The sequence below is a fragment of the Salmo trutta genome, chromosome 27 (genome assembly GCF_901001165.1).
Source record: "Salmo trutta chromosome 27, fSalTru1.1, whole genome shotgun sequence".
Taxonomy (NCBI): Eukaryota; Metazoa; Chordata; class Actinopteri; order Salmoniformes; family Salmonidae; genus Salmo; species Salmo trutta.
The window spans coordinates 8,199,856-8,219,152 of record NC_042983.1 but is presented as its reverse complement, the minus strand read 5'-3'; the positions used below and the strand labels follow the sequence as shown (position 1 = coordinate 8,219,152).

Here is a 19,297-nt window from a genome sequence, read left to right as displayed (position 1 = left end):
TATAGGGAATAGGGTGCCTTTTGGAAGGTGCCTGTGGTGGGATGAGGGTAATGGGCGGGGGGGGGGGGGGGGGGGGGGGGGGGTTCAGCAGCTCTTTTACCTCGTTAATGCTGTAATGGTGCAGCAGTGGCCTCCACTCTGAGGTCATTAGAAGCAGAGCTGAGCCCAACCACAGCCTGTCATTTTGCAGAGTACTGATGCGGGAAGGAGCGCCCAGACATGCACCCACCACAGGCTCTGCCCCCAGACAGCCCCTGGCCCACTTCCCATACACACCGTCTATTGAGAAAGAATATATAGGAAAAGACAGAGACACAGATAAAGTGAGTGTGAGTGAACAAGGGGGGGGGGGGGATTTGGGCTCGAAATGACAGGTCTAATTTAAAAGGGAGATTTTTATTAGGACCACCAAGGGTCCTGCCATGTAAGTGGCCAGACATGAGATTCTCAGGCTGGTGGTCACTAATTAGTTCAGCAGGAAACTCGGGTTACCACCACTGACACAGTCAGACCATGTCTGGCCCAAGTCAATTGCACATGGCATTAATGTTCTGGATTACAATGTACATTTCCAAACTGCACAAACATACATGAGCACGCACACACATGGTTTTGTCTACACGGTTGACTTACACACACACACACACACACACACACACACACACACACACACACACACACACACACACACACACACACACACACACACACACACGTACTTATCTATCTATAATTTCAGGATAGGTTACAATAACTAAAACGATTACATTTTTTGTTTAAAAAAAGCATCATAATAATAAAAGTCGAACGCAAAACACATTTTCATGTCGAATTGTCTCCCCCAGAATCACTTCTTCCACAGGAACTTGTCGTTCCTCTTCCAGAGTGACGTATTCCCTTTCTCCTCTCCTCCTCCTGTTCCTCCTCTGGCCCTGATGCTAGCACTCTCACACACCCTCTCTACCTCCGACGGGTCCGTCAGTTTGTTGATCCTCTCCTCGTTACCCTCCTCCAAAATGTCCCAGAAGTCTCTGTGGCTGTTCTTTGACCTCTCAGGGGCTAGAGAGAAAAGTGGTGTAATGGGGTGTGTGAGGGGTGTGGTGACGGATCGAGAGGGGGGAGTAGTAGTAGAAGAAGGGCCTGGGATGGATTTTGTCAGGGGCCGAGGGTGGGGTGTGCTGGGCGGTTTGGGAGGCGTTGTAGGGTGACAGGAGGCAGGTGTGGCAGAGTGAGATGTGGGTATAAAGACAGCCCGTGAGGTAGGGGTTTTTGGGAAGCCCCTCTGAGGCTCTGAGGAGGCCTTGCTTCTGGGTCGCAGCAGGTCGTCCAGGATGGAGGTGTCTCCTAGCAGCTCTGTGAGGAGGACCTGCTGGCTGGGGGGAGAGGAAGGCTGAGCTCTGTACCGCTGCCTCCCCACAGCCTCACTCTTCCTGGGGGAGGACAGCAGGCTGCTCCTCCCTCTCTGGGGGCTGGCTGTGGGCTTAGCCTGGGGATGGCTGAGAGCTGAAGAAGAGGAGGAGGAAACGGGTTGAGCTCCAGAGGCCCCTGGTCCCAGAGGACTACTCCTACTATTGTCCAGGTCTGAGCTGGAGTACTGAGCAGCTCTCGATATTCTACTATTACCACTCTTCTTCTTCTCTCCTCTGGCGTTCCGGACCCTCTGCTCCTCAGAAGAGGGAACATCCCTCTGGGGTTCTGGGAGGGACCTATGTGGGGTTCTAGGTTCTGCTTGGGGTTCTAGAGCAACTCTTTGGTTCCTTTTGGAGCTGGGTCTGTGTTTGGTTGTAGAGGAGGAGGAAGGCTTTGAGGCTGTCCTGTCAACTTTGGGCTGGGCTGTGTGTGGTTCTGCGAAGTTCTCCCTGATGATGGAAGCCACCTCAGGGCCCTGGTCAGTGTAGTACTGTCGTAGCTGAGCCAGTCTCTGGGCAGAGGTACTCCTCAGAACCTCCTCAGCAAACTGTCTCAATGAACCGGATCCAAATACACACGCCATCTCCTCCAGCTGCTGCCTACATGAGGAACACACACACACACACAGGATTCGGCTCAGAGAGCGTAGGAAAGTTGCGTGATAACATATTAGAAACTACTAGAAAATAGGAAAATGTTGGCTTGAAAGTAGGTGAGCTTGATGCTTCGTTGATAAACACTATATATACAAAAGTGCGTGGTCACCCTTTCAAATGAGTGGATTTGGCTATTTCAGCCACACCAGTTGCTGACAGGTGTATTAAAATCGAGCACACAGCCATGCAATCTGCATAGACAAACATTGGCAGTAGAATGGCCTTACTGATGAGCTCAGTGACTTTCAACGTGGCACGGTCATAGGATGCCACCTTTCCAAGAAGTCAGTTCGTCAAATTTCTGCCCTGCTAGAGCTGCCCTAGTCAAACATAAGTGCTGTTATTGTGAAGTGGAAACGTCTAGGAGCAACAACGACTCAGCCGTGAAGTGGTAGGCCACACAAGCTCATAGAAAATAGTCGGTCCTCGGTTGCAACACTCACTAACAAGTTCCAAACTGCCTCTGGAAGCAACTTCAGCACAAGAACTGTTCGTCGGGAGCTTTATGAAATGGGTTTCCATGGCCGTGCAGCCACACACAAGCCTAAGATCACCATGCGCAATGCCAAGCGTCGGCTGAAGTTGTGTAAAGCGCGTCGCCATTGGACTCTGGAGCAGTGGAAACGCATTCTCTGGAGTGATGAATCACGCTTCACCATCTGGCAGTCTGACGGACGAATCTGGGTTTGGAGGATGCCAGGAGAACGCTACCTGCTGTAATGCATACTGTCAACTGCGATGGAGGAGGATTAATGGTCTGGGGCTGATTTTCATGGTTGGGGCTAGGGCCCTTAGTTCCAGTGAAGGGAAATCTTAACACTACAGCATACAATGATCTTCTAGGCTATTCTGTGCTTCCAACTTTGTGGCAACAGTTTGGGGAAGGCCCTTTCCTGTTTCAGCATGAGAATGCCCCAGTGCACAAAGAGAGATCCATACAGAAATGGTTTGTCAAGATCAGTGTGAAAGAACTTGATTGGCCTGCATAGAGCCCTGACCTCAACCCCATTGAACACATTTGGGATGAATTGGAGCGCGAACTGCGAGCCAAGCCTAAATGCCCAACATCAGTGCCGACCTCACTAATGCTCTTGTGGCTGAATGGAAGCAAGTCCCCGCAGCAATGTTCCAACATCTAGTGGAAAGCCTTCCTAGAAGAGTGGAGGCTGTAATAGCAGCAAAAGGGGGGATCAACTCCATATTAATGCCCATGATTTTGGAATGAGATGTTCAACGAGCAGGTGTCCACATACTTTTGGTCATGTAGTGTATATTTAGGGTACATTTCTGATAGTCATGGAATGATATAGGGTCCTTTTTCTAAGACAGGCACAACTGTCCCCAAAACAACACGGACTAACCATATTCTGTCACAGCCATTAAAACAGAAACTAACCATATTCTGTCACAGCCATTAAAACAGAAACTAACCATATTCTGTCACAGCCATTAAAACAGAAACTAACCATATTCTGTCACAGCCATTAAAACAGAAACTAACCATATTCTGTCACAGCCATTAAAACAGAAACTAACCATATTCTGTCACAGCCATTAAAACAGAAACTAACCATATTCTGTCACAGCCATTAAAACAGAGACTAACCATATTCTGGGAGTCTCAGGATAACTGTGGTATTGGAGGGGAAAGGCAGTACTGTGGAGCCTGAACACAACTGGCTAATCTTTGGCAAGGTTCTGGGAAATGGTTGAGAGGGTTAGCTCAGAGGTGGTCTCACACACACACACACACACACACACACACACACACACACACACACACGAAAGAGAACCCCTTTCTACCAGTTGAGGGCGCTGCACACCATAACGGTGGTTAGATTTGGCTCTCTGCCCTGCCCTACTAGGAATAACTCACCTTCGGATGGTTCCGGGGGTCTCTCCGATAATGACAGTGGTGTGTTGGGTGGGGTGGTGGACGCTTCTGATGGTGTGAGTGACTGGGTGGTCCACACTGGGTCTGTGCGCTGCTCCCACCCAACCAACATCATTATGGGAAGTACGGAATGGTGGAGTGTGTTCAGGCTGGGTCTGTAATATACGCACAGATTTGATACGTTCCTTCTAACCACACTGACAAGTAAGGGACAAGGGAAAGGGGTTAGGGAGTTGATTTGGAATAGGACACTAGACTATCGACTCGTTGGGTGGTTTGGGCTTCACCAGGTAGTGGGTGTGTACCTCCTGTGTGTCCCGGAGTTCATTGGCTGGAAGCTGGGAGAACTTCCTGCGCTCAAACACGTGTCTGAGAGCGACTCTGCTGATTCGCTCCTCGGCCTTGCTCCCGCCCACCACATGTTGGTTAGAGTGGGTGTAAACCACCTCTCGTACACCACCTACAACACACACACGAATAGGAGATATAAGTCTGTACTTCTAGGCAAATTCTACTCTCCCTCTTGGTACAGAATTGGGCCCGTATCCAAGCGGCATCTCAGAGTAGCAGTCCTGATCTACTCCGAGATGCTTTATGAATACAAGCCCCTGATGTTTGCTGACACACATGATACGACGGGTTTTTTTTATTTGAAAATCCCACTTTGACCTTACCTAACACATTGTCAATCGTTCCACAGGACGGTCCTTTGGCAGAAGGGACAGTCTGGTTCGCTTTTGGGTTTTTCAGACCTGTAAACGCCCCCGCTCCGTGTTGGTCTGTCTGTGGGTCTGGGCCATGATTGAGGTTCTGTGGGACTGTAACAGATCGGACTCTTACGACTGGAGTGTGGTTTTCGTCTGAGGAGGTAAAAGTCTCAATGTCCTCTGCTTGTCTGGTTCTTCTACTCTGGTCTACTGGTCTGTTGCTGGTCTCTCTCTTACTACCACCATCTCTCCCCATCTCCCTCCTTCTCAGGTGTGCTGGGGGTCTCTTAAGCACATGAGTTTGTGCACAAGGTCTGATTAGCTCCTCAATGTCTATGTCAATGTCCTCAGACTCAGAGTCAAACACCACCTGGTGCATTCTGGAAACTGGAGTTTTAGTGTTAGGTCGTTTGCCTCCGCCGGAGGGGGGTGAATCATCATCACTGTCCTCCTCCACCCTCCTCTTCCTCCTTATTCCTTGTTTCAGATTTTGTATTTTTCTCGCCATGTCATCACTCTCTCCTGACAGTGTAACAGGATCATGGTCTCGCCCCCTCTGTCCATCCCCTCTCCCTCCATTCCTTTCTTCCTCTCTCTCAGAGCCACTGGAGATGTCCCAGTCGTTCTTCAGAGGAGCTGCATCCAGGTGGTTCCCACCCTTGGGGGCCAATGTAGGGGTCTGGGGGCCCCCACTCCCTGCGGTGCTGAGGCCCTTTGGTGCCATGGCAGAAGTGTCTTCATCACTGTCCTCCTCAGAATCACTCCTTCCCCCCTCACTCTGGCTATGCTCCCCTGATTCTGACCCTGACCCAGCCCTGACCCCTGACCTCTGGAGCAACCTGGAGAAGCCATGCTGTAGGAGACTGAGTCGGCCAGGAAGGGTAGTGTTCCCCTTCTCCACCTTACTCCTGCCCTCCCGTCCCCCCTCCTCCTCCTCACTGCTGAAGTCCAGTACCCCCCTGGTTGTTCCCCTGGGGATCCTTGAGGCCCCTACACTGCCGATCGCCCCTCCATTGCCCAGTTCACAGTGGTCCCTTGCGGAAACCTCCCCAGCCTCCTGCAACACAAGGTCAACAGAGTCTTTATATTTAAAAATATATATATAAACTATTTTAAAACCCGTGCGCCAGGATTGGTAATTTACAGGTGTTATTATGAGCTCGCTTTTGCTAAGGTGGGAGGGGTGGCAATATCTGAGGTTTGTCGTTAAAAACATCGGCCAACGTGCCAATTTCAGGCAGCGCTGGTGGGGATATTTAAACCAACTGAAGGCTGGTCTTAGAGCTAACGCGGTTGGTTAAGGCATGGATTTGAACAGCGGAAGAGCAGCCTATCCAGCAGTGATGCACAGTTCCCATATGCACATGGAACAAGAGAGAGGTGATTTTCTTTTGTCCATACACCTCGTATTTAGAAATATAAAAAAAGTCATGTTTTTTTTGTTTAATTTGATAAAATCAAATCAAGCACATGCTCCCCTCCTCTCCTCTCAATGAAGGCTGCTTTTTTTTTGTCCTGACCAAAGCGTTCGCTAAGTAGTCAAGACTATTGATAAAGGGTTTGGCTCGTGAGACCGCTTCAAAATAAATCATCACCAAACCTTTATTTAAAGACCAAGTTTAGGAGCAGCAAAACGGTGAGTGGACATCCCCTTTAATCTATGTGTTGTACATTATTTTAGCTAGCTCCTGTTATTGTTTGTTATGTGCGTAAAAACCCCTTCATGTAGGCTACATGTTCATATGCCCATCATGGAACGAGAGATGAGATGTTGCCGGTGACCCTCGTATTTAGAAACATTTAAGTTAATTTCCTGTAAAAGTGGCTTGTTTTCCGTTTAATTTTTTATTTAATTTTTTAACTCAGCAGGCTACCATTACCCTACTATAACGAAAGCTGGTTCAACAGCAACGCGTCTGGTATCTTATCCTTGCCATGCATTAGCTTATTCATAAAAATGTACTTAAAAATGGTCTACTCGTGAGGCTTTTAGCCATCGTGCCTTTCGTTATTCACAATTCACCTGCAGTGCATGCTCTCCATTTCGGCTTGTATTCGTCTCCATTTCCAAAGAGCGCCTCTTGTCCGGTCACCAAAGACGTGCTCCTCATAACATATTCATATTCTTCAGTCCTATAACGCCATATCAACGGTAGGCATAGGTTAGATCTTGTTTATTGAGAACGTGCCTCACGCATTCAATACAATTTACAGGAGCCTAGTATTTTTTGAGAAGTGCGATGCTTAAAGACATGTAGGCCTATACTCGTTTTAGCCAATTACAACAATGTTGACTGTCAACACTCCAAACATATTGAGAAAACATGGCTGTTTAAAAAAATATATATATATGGATATTACTCGTTAGGCTACTGTAGTCTATGCTATTTCATAAACTGTAGTATTAATCCACAATTGACTAGAACGAGAATGTTCCGTGGCCCCAGACGAATTGGAGTTGATGACCACGCAAAGATCGTGAGACGACATGCAATATTAAGCCATGAAACACGGCGACTGGGCAGTGAGCCAGCTATTACGCTCACAATTCCCGCTGTGAAAATAGCTAAAAAATGTAGGACAAACAAAAAGACGTATAGCTCTACCGCCAGTGCTAAGATTTACCGCTGCGTTAGGTCTGGTAGGAAAGCGGCACTAATGAGATCGACAAAGCTCCAGTCTTCTGTATGTTGTATTTGGTTGTGACCTGGGGCTGATGGCATCACCAGGCTACAGAACAGGATTGGTCATTCATAAAGAATTTAGCAGTGCTAGGTAATGCAAAGATGCTTGTAACAATAAATCATCCATACATAAATGTGACATGCCATGAGTCATGAATACGAAACAATAGGATACATTGTAGCTTTTATAGCATGCATGGGAGTTATGCGAGGGCCTTTATGAGTGGGACCACCTACAGCGATACTAATCTTATGGTTTTTGCCAACCAGATGATTCTTCTGTAGTGTGTGTGTGTGTGTGTGTGTGTGTGTGTGTGTGTGTGTGTGTGTGTGTTTTACTATACCCTGGTGTATTGTGTATGGCTGTTAAAGTCTGAACGTCCCCCAGTACATACCCGGCCTACTAAAAAGGGACAGTTGTGTTGGGTCTTAGCTGGGAACTGTCACAGTAGATAGAGGCCAAACTATTGGGTAAATAAATACCACACAACAGAACAGACGGCCTTCAGTGTGGTCTGGTCCTGTCATTACAGAGGGATAATTATGTCCATCTGTTGGGACACTATCACAGAGAGAGCGCGAAAGAGAGATGAGGGGGAAAAGGGGGAGAGAGGAAGGAGAGAGAGAAGAGTAAGAAGGGGCCGGTGAAGGAGAGACAGGAAGTCGCACGTGTGAGGAATCGTCTCTTTCACGTGGGAATGGAGGGATGAGAGGGCCGCCTGGGAAAGGAGAGGGAGTTAGAGATGGGAAAGACGTGCCCGTTACGGGTCCCTGAGAAAGGCATTTACTCACGCTCTCGCTCTTCCTCTCCTCCTCTTCCCCTGTGTGGGTGCTGGCCGTCATTACTCCTACCTCCACTCGTCCCTCCCGCTGAGAGGAACACGCGCACACACACACTTGAGCATACATGTACATAAACAGAGATAGAAATACACACAAACATGTAACACAAAGTACCAGGGTTGTCCACTCAGGCTGTTTGACTTCTGACCTCCAGTATTCTCCTGGTGAGGCAGGTCCCCTGGGTCTGCAGCCTGAAGAGGTTCTGTATCCCAAACAGCTCCCCCTTCTGGTCGTCGGACCCCTGCACTGCATCAAAGTACCGCCGGGCACTCTCCTTACCCACCACAGAAGACTGCAACTGCTGCAGAGTCACAGACAGGGATGTAGGAAGAGAACATTAGATGGTTGGTTTCCCCATCTAAATACCAATATTTTCTGGGTCGTTCCATTTCAGCAAGCCATTGTTTTGAATTGGTTTCTGTAGTTAAGAACATATCGGATAAGCATTCCTGCAACAGTATTTTTGTTGAAATATAATTTGATCTGAGAAACTAAGCTAATTGATTGCACCCAAATTGGCCATTTCAATGTATAGGATTCATCTAATATTCAATAAATATAGTATCCAACATCCGATTTGGACCAAACCTCTTAAAACCGATTAAGGGAGGAATCCAAATAAAATGGTCAAAAGTCAACCACAGAACTCCCAAAGCTCACACCAACATCCAGTATATAGTATCAGTTCTCTATGTTTGACAAGTAGTATGAAGTTGCGTATTGGAGTATTGTTTATTCATACTATGTAATATATTCTCAGTGAATTTGGTGATGTGTTTTCCCCTTGTTCAGAGAAATTTGCCATTAAAGTATCTTGCATTTTCCCCCATAAATTAGTGTGAAAGTACCAGGCTTTGCCCACAAGATATCGCTGTTCCTGCTACCGCCACACCCTTTTATCCATTTTGCTGGTCTCTTGTGTTTAATAAATGGATCACAACATTTTCTTTGCAACTTTGGGTAGAAAACTAATAGCTTTTGCTCATGATGAAAATACATTGTGTGGTTATCCACACAATTCAAGCCAATCCTCCATGAAAGCAATTTAGAAATCCTCAAACACAATAATTGTATGTGCAGACAGCATACTGTGATGAAAGGCTTAGGATGACTGTACCTGTTTGTAGACCTGGCGCAGGTAGATGACCTCCTCCACTGTTCCCAGAGAGATGAGTCTGAACACTGTCACGTCCCTGCACTGGCCTATACGATACGCCCTGAGGAGAGGTCACACACTGTCAAGTCCCTGCACTGGCCTATACGATACGCCCTGAGGAGAGGTCACACACTGTCACGTCCCTGCACTGGCCTATAGGATACGCCCTGAGGAGAGGTCACACACTGTCAAGTCCCTGCACTGGCCTATACGATACGCCCTGAGGAGAGGTCACACACTGTCAAGTCCCTGCACTGGCCTATACGATACGCCCTGAGGAGAGGTCACACACTGTCACGTCCCTGCACTGGCCTATACGATACGCCCTGAGGAGAGGTCACACACTGTCAAGTCCCTGCACTGGCCTATACGATACGCCCTGAGGAGAGGTCACACACTGTCAAGTCCCTGCACTGGCCTATACGATACGCCCTGAGGAGAGGTCACACACTGTCAAGTCCCTGCACTGGCCTATACGATACGCCCTGAGGAGAGGTCACACACTGTCAAGTCCCTGCACTGGCCTATACGATACGCCCTGAGGAGAGGTCACACACTGTCAAGTCCCTGCACTGGCCTATACGATACGCCCTGAGGAGAGGTCACACACTGTCAAGTCCCTGCACTGGCCTATACAATATGTCCTGAGGACAGGTCACATCATGGAAATAAAAAGGAATAGAAGAGGGGTCCCCATTCAGGTCAATAAGCCATAAAGGGTGACCTATGGGTCCCACACCAGCACAGAGATCACTGTTGTTAACACTGGCATTGTGTATACAGACATAGAATATGAGACTGAAAAGATTTGGCATGGGTCCCCAGATCCTCAAAAAGTTCTACAGCTGCACCATCGAGAGCATCCTGACCGGTTGCATCACCGCCTGGTATGGCAACTGCTCGACATCTGACCGTAAGGCACACCAGAGGGTAGTGCGTACGGCCCAGTACATCACTGGGTCCAAGCATCCAGTAATAGGCGGTGTCAGAGGAAAGCCCATAAAATTGTCAGAGACTCTAGTCACCCAAGTCATAGACTGTTTTCTCTGCTACCGCACCGCAAGCAGTACCGGAGCGCCAAGTCTAGGTCCCACTCAATTTATTTTGTACACTGCTGCTACTTGATGTTTTATCACTTCACCCCTACCTACATGTACAAATTACCTCAACTAACCTGTACCCCCGCACACTGACTCAGTACCCCTTGTATATAGGTTCGTTATTGTTATTTTGTTAATTATACGTTTTTACTTTAGTTTATTTGGTAAATATTTTCTTAACTCTTCTTGAACTGCGCTGTTGATTAAGGGCTTGTAAGTAAGCATTTCACAGTAAGGTCTACACTTGTATTCGGCGCATGTGACAAATAAAGTTGGATTTTATACAACAAATTGGAAAGAACCCTGTAAGGTTCTATGACTATGTACTTCTATGTAAGTACATGGTATGTATGGATATTGCAGCATACCTGTCAATTGCCTGCAGGTCATTGGCAGGGTTCCAGGTGGGATCAAACAGGACCACAATGTTGGCCCCCACAAAGTTCAGACCCAGACCCCCTGCCCTGGGGGGGTAGAAACAGACAAGCGAACCTACAGTCAGTGGTCCATTCATTTCAAACATAGCCTGTGTCCCAACTGGCACTCTATTCCCTATATAGTGCACTACTTTTGAGCAGCGCCGTGCACTATGTAGGGAATAGGGTGCCATTTGGGGCACAAACATCCAACACAATCATATTGTTGTGCTCTGTTAAAGCAGAGCTATGAGGGGTGGTGGGAGTGGCACTGACATGGTGGAGACCAGGCAGAGGTTGATGTCAGGGCAGCTGTTGAACTCTTTGACGATCTTCAGCCTCTCTCTGGGCTTGGTGTTGCCATCCAGTCTGCTATACTCCAGCCCATCTGCCATGCAGTAGCTCTCCAGCACGTCCAGCAGCTAAAGGGTTAACACAACATATTGAGAACACTTCCTTCTGGTGACGTGGCGTGTTATCACAAGTATACACTGCATTCGGAAAGTATTCAGACCCATTCCCCTTTTTCCACATTTTGTTACGTTACAGCCTTATTCCAGAATAGATTAAATAAAACATGTTCCTCATCAATCTACACACAATATCCCATAATGACAAAGCAAAAACAGCTTTTAGAAATGTTTGCAAAATGTATTATGTATTCAAAATAAAAAACAGAAATACCATATTTACATAAGTATTCAGATCCTTTGCTATGAGACTTGAAATTGAGCTCAGGTGCATCCTGTTTCCATTGACCATCCTTGAGATGTTTCTACAACTTGGAGTCCACCTGTGGTAAATTCAATTGATTGGACATAATTTGGAAAGGCACACACCTGTCTATATAAAGGTACCACAATTGAAAGTGCATGTCAGAGCAAAAACCAAGCCATGAGGTCGAAAGAATTGTCAGATCTAGGGAATGGTACCAAAACATTTCTGCAGCATTGAAGGCCCCTAAGAACCCCACGTCTCCATCAATCTTAAATGGAAGAAGTTTACAACCACCAAGACTCTTCCTAAAGCTGGCCGACCGGCCAAACTGAGCAAACGGGGGAGAAGGGCCTTGGTCTGGGAGGTGACCAAGAACCCCATGGTCACTGACAGAGCTCCAGTTCTTCTGTGGAGATGGGAGAACCTTCCAGAACGACAACTATATCTGCAGCACTCCACCAATCAGGTCTTTATGGTAGAGTGACCAGACGGATGCCACTAATCAGTAAAAGGCACATGACAGGCCGCTTGGAGTTTGCCAAAAGGCATCTAAAGGACTCAGACCATAAGCAACAAGATTGTCTGGTCTGATGAAACCAAGATTGAGTTTTTTGGCCTGAATGCCAAGCATCACATCTGGATGAAACCTGGCACCATCCCTACAGAGAAACATAGTGGTGGCAGCATCATGCTGTGGAGACTAGTAAGGATCAAGGCAAAGAGGAACGAAGCAAAGTACAGAGATCCTTGATGAAAACCTGCTCCAGAGCGCTCAGGACCATAGACTTGGGCAAAGCTTCACCTTCCAACAGGACAACGACCCTAAGCACACAGCCAAAACAACGCAGGAGGTTCTTCGGGACAAGTCTCTGAATGTTCTTGAGTGATCCAGACAGAGCCCGGACTTGAACCCGATCAAACATCTCTGGACAGACCTGAAAATAGCTATGCAGCGACCCTTCCCATCCAACCTGACAGAGCTTGAGAGGATCTGCAGAGAAGAAATGGGAGAAACTCCCCAAAGACAGGTGTTCCAAGCTTGTAGCGTCATACCCAAGAAGAATCGAGGCTATAATCGCTGCCAAAGGTGCTTCAACAAAGTAAAAGGTAATTCAAGAATTTATTTATTTATTTAAATAATTATTTATTTTTACTATTTTCTACATTGTAGAAAATACATTTTAATACATTTGCAAAAAAATATCTAAACCTGTTTTTGCTTTGTCATTATGGGTTAATGCGTGGAGATTTATGAAGAAAAAAAACTACTTCATTCATTTTAGAATAAGGCTAAAACGTAACAAAATTTGGAAAACGTCATGGGGTCTGAATACTTTGAATGCACTGTACGCTTAAAGGGATAGTTTTCTCATCGTGTAAGCAGTCTATGGACAAAGTAAGTAAGACAGCAATCCATGCTTTGGTTGTGTCTGAACTAGAGCTCTGACACCATCTAAAGCCCAGTACATGATCTCACCATCATCTACCACAGCCATTTTCCTACACACACACACGCTAACACCCCTACAGATCCCCCCCAACTCTCACACATGACATCTACATTACATACACACAAACACAGAGACACACAAATACAAACAGTTAGACACCAATGACAGAATCCCTGTGGCTACAAACACAATGAAAACGTTTTACCTTAGTGGAGAGGGAGAATAATAGTACTTTGTCTTTTCTCTGCACGTAATGTTTCAACAACCTCTGTAGAACCTATGACAGGGTGTAGAGGAGAAGGGATATCAACCAAGGATCCAAATGAGACAAATACTTCTCTTAAAAACTGACTGCCTTTGCCATTCACGTGACATGACTTTTGTCCTCGTGACCCACCTACCTTCATCTTTCCGCTGTACATGGGGTCTGACATGGCCTCAAATGCTGCCTGCTTGCATTTCTCTGTGAAGTCAGGAAACTTCTGGAACACCTTCTCACAGATCTCATTCACATACTGCTCCTGAGAGAGCACAGTATGTCCAGATGTTAAACCAAACAGAACTTGTCACGTTCAGTAAAATAATAACCAGGTCTTTACTTGTGAGAGCGTACCTGCTTTTTGCTGGTGTTCCACTTGGACTGCAGTAAAGCCACGTGGTTGGCCACCTTCCTGAGAATAGCCAAGTAACTGAAGTACAGGTCTGTCACACGCACACCCCGAGCATTCACCTGTAGTTTACAAGAGGCCAAACATTTACATCACCTCACAGGGAAGGCCTATCACAATAAAGTCAACATTGTGACCATTGCTTAGTCTAGGTGACCTACAAAGATCAAACAATGATTCAAACCTTGAGTGATGTTTACTGAACTAAAGAGTGCAAAACAGTTAATAACAGATTTCTTCATAGCGGGTCAAATAGAGGTTATAACACAACTGTTCCAGTTAAAAGCCGACCTTATAGCAGCACTTCCTGCGGGAGCGTCCACTCTGACAGTCACACTTCTCTGAGGAGCGCAAGAGCAGGGTGACGTCCTCCGTGTCCAGTACCGCCTGGTACACAGTCTGCTGGAATGACGTCAGCGAACAGTACACCACCTGGCCAGAGATGGAGGAGCCATTCACTTAGTGAGATGTTTGAAACCACCTGCTAGACCAGAGATATTCGCATTCAAGGCCAGAGAATTCATTCAATTAGGGTTGTAAAATTCCAGTAACTTTCCCAAAATTCCCAGGTTTTCCATGAATCCCTGTTGGAAAATTCCTGAAATCAGCAGAGAATAAGCAGGAATACTCCCAACTAGGATTTCTGGAAAAGTTACCAGAATTGCACAACCCTACTTCATGAACATGAACCCTGTGTGGAAGTCTCCACTCACCCTGTCGTCTTTTTTGGGCAGCTGCTCTCTGATAAGAGCCTTGGTCCTCCGGAGAAACCATTGGGAGAGCTTCCCAGCCAGGGCCTGGACCGCCCTCCTGCCCGTCGCTAGGGCCCGCTTAGTTACGCTGTGCTTCTGCCCCAGTTCGATGGGGTCCGAAAACATATTCTTGAAGTTACCCAGGCTGCCAAGGCAACGAGGGATGGCCCTGAAGTACACAAAGGAAGAAGGTCAATCCCAAGAGAAAGAGTGGTTTAGAAGGAAATGGTGGTACTGAGTATTGGGAGTTTTTTGGGGTAACCTCTTGACTCTACATCATTGCACTAATACGTGTCTAAATAAGGGTAATCAGCCGTACTGTAGCAGCAGTGATAGAAACAGTAGTAGTTATATTGCCAGTGTAGACCCACCAGTCCATGACACACCAGAGCTCGTCCAGGTTGTTCTGCAGGATTGTGCCAGTGAGGCCCACTCTGACCAGACACCTCAGCTCCTTCATTGCCCCAGTGATCTGGGAGTTGGGGTTCTTGATCTTGTGGGCCTCGTCCACTATCACAGCAGACCAGTCAATGCTGGAATTGAAGACCGGCCACACAGTCAAAATGCGTGGCAGGCTTATAGGTGAAGTTTCACGATAGGATTATGAAACAGGTCTACTAAGGTTTCAGGCTACACACGCCAACACACCTAATTATCTTAGCTAACGTTACCTGTTAAACTGCTCCAGACAGAGGCGTAGGGTCTCGTAGGTGGTGAGGGCGATCTCAGAGCGTCCCCTCTGGATGCGAGCCAGCTCCTCCTCTTTCCTCAGACCGTGGACCACCACGGTCAGGAAGTAACCCCACGTCTCCAGCTCCTCTTTCCAGTTGTACAGCACCGACAGAGGGGCCACAATCAGGAACACCTGGGCACAACCATGGATAACATTACAACACCTACACAGGACCCTAACAGAGAGCATGGGCATGCACATGTGGGTTTTAACATTTTTTGTAACTATCAGTCAGTTTATCAGCCACAAAGAGTACTACCCTTGTGGGAAATCTATAGCTCAATATCTACCTTTCGGGGTTTGCTTCGCTGTGTGGGGATCTGAGTGCGAAGAAACTGAGGCCTGTTGTTCTCAATGTCTTCCCATGTCCCTGTTTTACCCAGCACAGCAGCCAGGAAACCAATGACCTGTTGACAGACACACACGTCAGTCATGAACAGCAGGTCTTTCTTCACATGGTAACTCCAATAGTGCTAATACTCTAGCTACATGCAGTCAACAATCAGGTTTCTGCAGAGACAGTCTAGTCTTTACCTGAATGGTCTTGCCCAGGCCCATGTCATCTCCCAGGATACATCCTCTGGACTGGGCGTAGTTGTCATAGATGAACTGGATCCCTTCCTTCTGGTAGTACCTCAGGTACCTGTTGATGGCATCTGATTAAGGACCCATTCATACAGCAAAAACAACCTGGGAAGCCCAGCAAAATCCCAGCGTCATAGTTAACAGCTCACGTACCTGTTGATGGTATATGGGACTGCCACACCACTCTGTGACAACACCAAGGGCTCTGATGGACCGGGGGGGATCTGGCTGCAGAGGAATAGAGGCTTCTCCTGGGCAGACACTACACCGGTGGACGACTGGTTTGTGTCTGGTCTCTGGAGTTTACAGACTGGAAAGACTGCCTCCTCTTCCTCATCATGTTGATCTGTGAACTTCACCAGTGCCATGTCCTCGCCATGAGAAGTGGAAGGGAGTTTCTGGATTGTCCCCTCTCGTAGTAGGGTGCCATCTCTGGGGCTGGGAGCGAGGCATCTGTCGCCCTCATGCCACACTGTTTATGGGAGGGAGGTAAAATCATTGCTTGGTTAGTTATGTCAGGTTAGCTATATAAATACCTAGACAGCAAGCAGCGTTGGGGAGTAGTGAACTACATGTAATTTAACTACATTTTGCAGTCGTTATGGGAGGGAGGGAGTAGTTAGCTAATTACTTGTTTTGCCATGTAGCGGTGTAGGTAACTACTGGAACTACACACTGCTTTCTTTGAAAAAATACATGAAAAAATGGGTGAAGTAGGCAAGAATGTACTTTATTTTCGGCATCAGACCTGCTGAATGCTCACTTGAAACAGTTTTGGTTTTTAATAGGCTAAATTACCAGTGGTGACCCATCATTCAGGGCAGGTTTTGAGCCCCACCTGTTAAGCTAAACAAATAAAATATATATATTTTTTGTTGCCTGTTTTGCATGTTATTCTGGCATGAATACGCGTCACATTTCAGTTTGCAAACAATGTAAAAAAAAAATATATATATATATATTGAGTTAATAAAGCCGCATACAAACATGGTCTTTTAACGTTTTTGAGTACGGCAGCTCCAAAATGCAGGTGTTTCAGCCTAGCTCAGTGCTTTCTGTGGTGGTGGGGCAGCCAGTAGAAAATACGGAGCGTATAGGTTGGTAATGTTCTCTAGTTGCGCCGTGAATGGCTCAGTGTTCTGTCACTCATGGGGACACTACGTTGCCGCAAACTCTACGGGGAGAGTTGAAAATTCAAGCCCCTTGGGTGCTGCCATAGAGTTACATTAGAAGTGCCCATCCAAGAAAGCTCAAGATCATTGGCCACAGATAAAATGTCAAATCACGTTATATCTACCGTAGCTTTGATTGGACTGCACATGTCAACATCATACCTTCAAAATCTTACCTAGTAAGTTAGACAAGCAGTCATCATCATGAATCACGTTGACAATCTACTGGCAAAGCCTTTTCAATCTTCGTCATATGAAGAGAAATTATAGATAACAACGTATCGGTGCTCATCGGCCACTGGACATAAACATTACAGCAAGTTGGAAATTGCAAATTTGACAATGAGTGGTTTTGAAGGAAACAGTGGCTAACTGCAAGCGTTGAAAAGCAATCACTAGCCTGCTATTCAGTGGAGTGGGTGTGTGGTCCAAGTCTGGGTTGAAGGGTCTATTTTCAAGCTTAAAATTCTAAACATTAATGCTGTCAATTCAGCATGACTTCTGCCGAGTTCAAAACAACCGGAAACTCAGAAATCTCAGAATACAGTGAGTTCAAGACAACTGGGAACTCAGACAAAAACGAGCTCTGACTGGGAAAATACATTTTGAATGGCCATCCGACTCGGAATTCCAATTCGGGAACTCTGGCCTCTTTCTAGAGTTCCGATCTGAAGATCGCGGACGTCATGATTCAACCTTGTTTGTTTTCCGAGTTCTCAATTGTCTTGAAAGCGCCATAAATCCAGAGAATGCCAGACTTTGATGACTAAATTTACCCACAAGGACTGCCGCGTCACCTTCCTGTTTAATTGAGCACAGCACAACAAGGTGAGTCCAAAAATGTATTGTATACTGCTGCACAAATTATGTAATAATGCCAGGGAGATATGTATACTGTAGCTAAGACAGTAATTCTAAGTGTATGTAGTGTAGTAAGCTGTTAGTAGCCCATGTGTCTCACCCTAATAATTTGGTCTCTTTCCCCCTCATAACTTAACCTACTCTTCTGACTTGGTGGTGCACATGTAGACTATAGTCTGTTTTAGAGAAATGTAATCATCTAATATTGTAAGCTTATGCCTGCTTATATGCCCCCTTTATTTATCCTACAATTCTGACTTGGTGTACAGGGAGAATACTGTAAGAACATAGTTTGTACATATCCATTATAAGTAGAAACCACATTTGTTTATGCAAGTCAGCCATACATTTTTTTTTAAAGTCAGCAAATGAGGCTCAATGAACTGTTTCGTTGACTGCCAGGTGTAGCATTGGTAACAGGGATTCACTCCATGGTGTTGAAAAGAAAGCTCTGCTGTTGGGACAGCTTTATGTAGGCCCTAACCGTTTCTGGGCACCGTTTGTCACCTTTATAGTGATATTCATGTATGTGCTGTGTAGTGGCTTTGTTGGAATCCATCTAAAAACATTTTGGGGAGTTTGCCCCACCAAGATTTAACGTTACATGCTAAAATCGCCACCATAAATTACACATTCTCGTTAACATCCGACTCAAGACAGTGTGAGCTTAACAGTTAACAACTTCTGCTAGTAGCTAGCTAGCTGGCTATGTGACTGTTTTGAGAAACAAACTTTTAAAGCTTAACTAGCTAATGATCTCCCATTAAGCGTCTGCGTAACAAACCTTTTATGTCAGCTGTGGAAGTTGAAGCCATCATCAAAAAGCATTGTGGCAAGCTGTATCTAGCTAAAGTATAAGCAGACAAGCTAACGTTAACTAGTAAGACAAGTCTCTTCACTGTCTGGCTCAGACAGTAAATTAGCGTTTAGCTAGTTAGCAAAATTTACACTAGATAGCTAAATTATTTAGTATTTTCACGGGACAGTAATATGCATAGTTAAAAAAGTATAGCTAGCTTGCTAGATCTTTGAGACATATCCTGCCCGTACTTGTCAGCGTCGCTAGCTAGCAAGAGTTCAGCTGTTTATCTAGCTTAAGCATTCGGTGTCGCACTTTCAACAATCACCCTGGCTGACAAAACACTAATTGTCAATTTAAACGAAACTAATAATAAAACCAAAATATAATTAAAAGTGTTCTTTATTTTTTCTCCAAATATCTCAAAGTGAACATTTATAATTGATTCAAGATGTTAATAGAAAGTGCTACCTGTTGTGCAATTTAGGCCCAGCGGAAGGGGAACGCTGACGCAACCAAATCAAACCAAGTCTACACTTGTTGTATTCGGCGATTTTTGGTTTATATCCAAATGTATTAATAGTGAGTGTGTTACTACAGATATTTGTACTACTCCCCTCACAGACCATAGGGCCATTTACATTGATATCAAAATATTTACCCCTGATACTAACCTTGGTAGAGCATCCTACT

At 46.0% G+C, this 19,297-nt stretch overlaps 1 protein-coding gene across 1 annotated transcript; it reads right to left on the bottom strand.

Annotated features, from left to right (window-relative positions):
* Positions 1 to 380: 380 nt before the first annotated feature.
* ercc6l2 (excision repair cross-complementation group 6-like 2) lies at positions 381 to 18,904 on the bottom strand. The gene is made up of 20 exons (XM_029716516.1): positions 18,590 to 18,904; positions 15,926 to 16,244; positions 15,722 to 15,830; positions 15,478 to 15,594; positions 15,126 to 15,319; positions 14,826 to 14,987; positions 14,416 to 14,623; positions 13,994 to 14,134; positions 13,648 to 13,764; positions 13,436 to 13,555; positions 13,240 to 13,311; positions 11,143 to 11,288; positions 10,819 to 10,914; positions 9,312 to 9,411; positions 8,343 to 8,495; positions 8,144 to 8,221; positions 4,635 to 5,724; positions 4,266 to 4,420; positions 3,943 to 4,115; positions 381 to 2,009 (listed from the first exon to the last, which is right to left on the bottom strand). The coding sequence occupies exons 1-20, from the start codon at positions 18,621 to 18,623 to the stop codon at positions 848 to 850; spliced, it is 4,746 nt and encodes a 1,581-aa protein (XP_029572376.1). The 5' UTR covers positions 18,624 to 18,904; the 3' UTR covers positions 381 to 847.
* Between the last annotated feature and the right edge of the window lie 393 nt (positions 18,905 to 19,297).

Coding starts and splice junctions, on each gene's coding strand:
- ercc6l2 (XM_029716516.1), bottom strand. CDS start 18,623: ATGATGGCTTCAACTTCCACAGCTGACATAAAAG. Junction 13,556..13,647: donor GGAACACCAGCAAAAAGCAG/GTACGCTCTCAC, acceptor GTGCTCTCTCAG/GAGCAGTATGTGAATGAGAT. Junction 11,289..13,239: donor TATTCTCCCTCTCCACTAAG/GTAAAACGTTTT, acceptor TTAACCCTTTAG/CTGCTGGACGTGCTGGAGAG.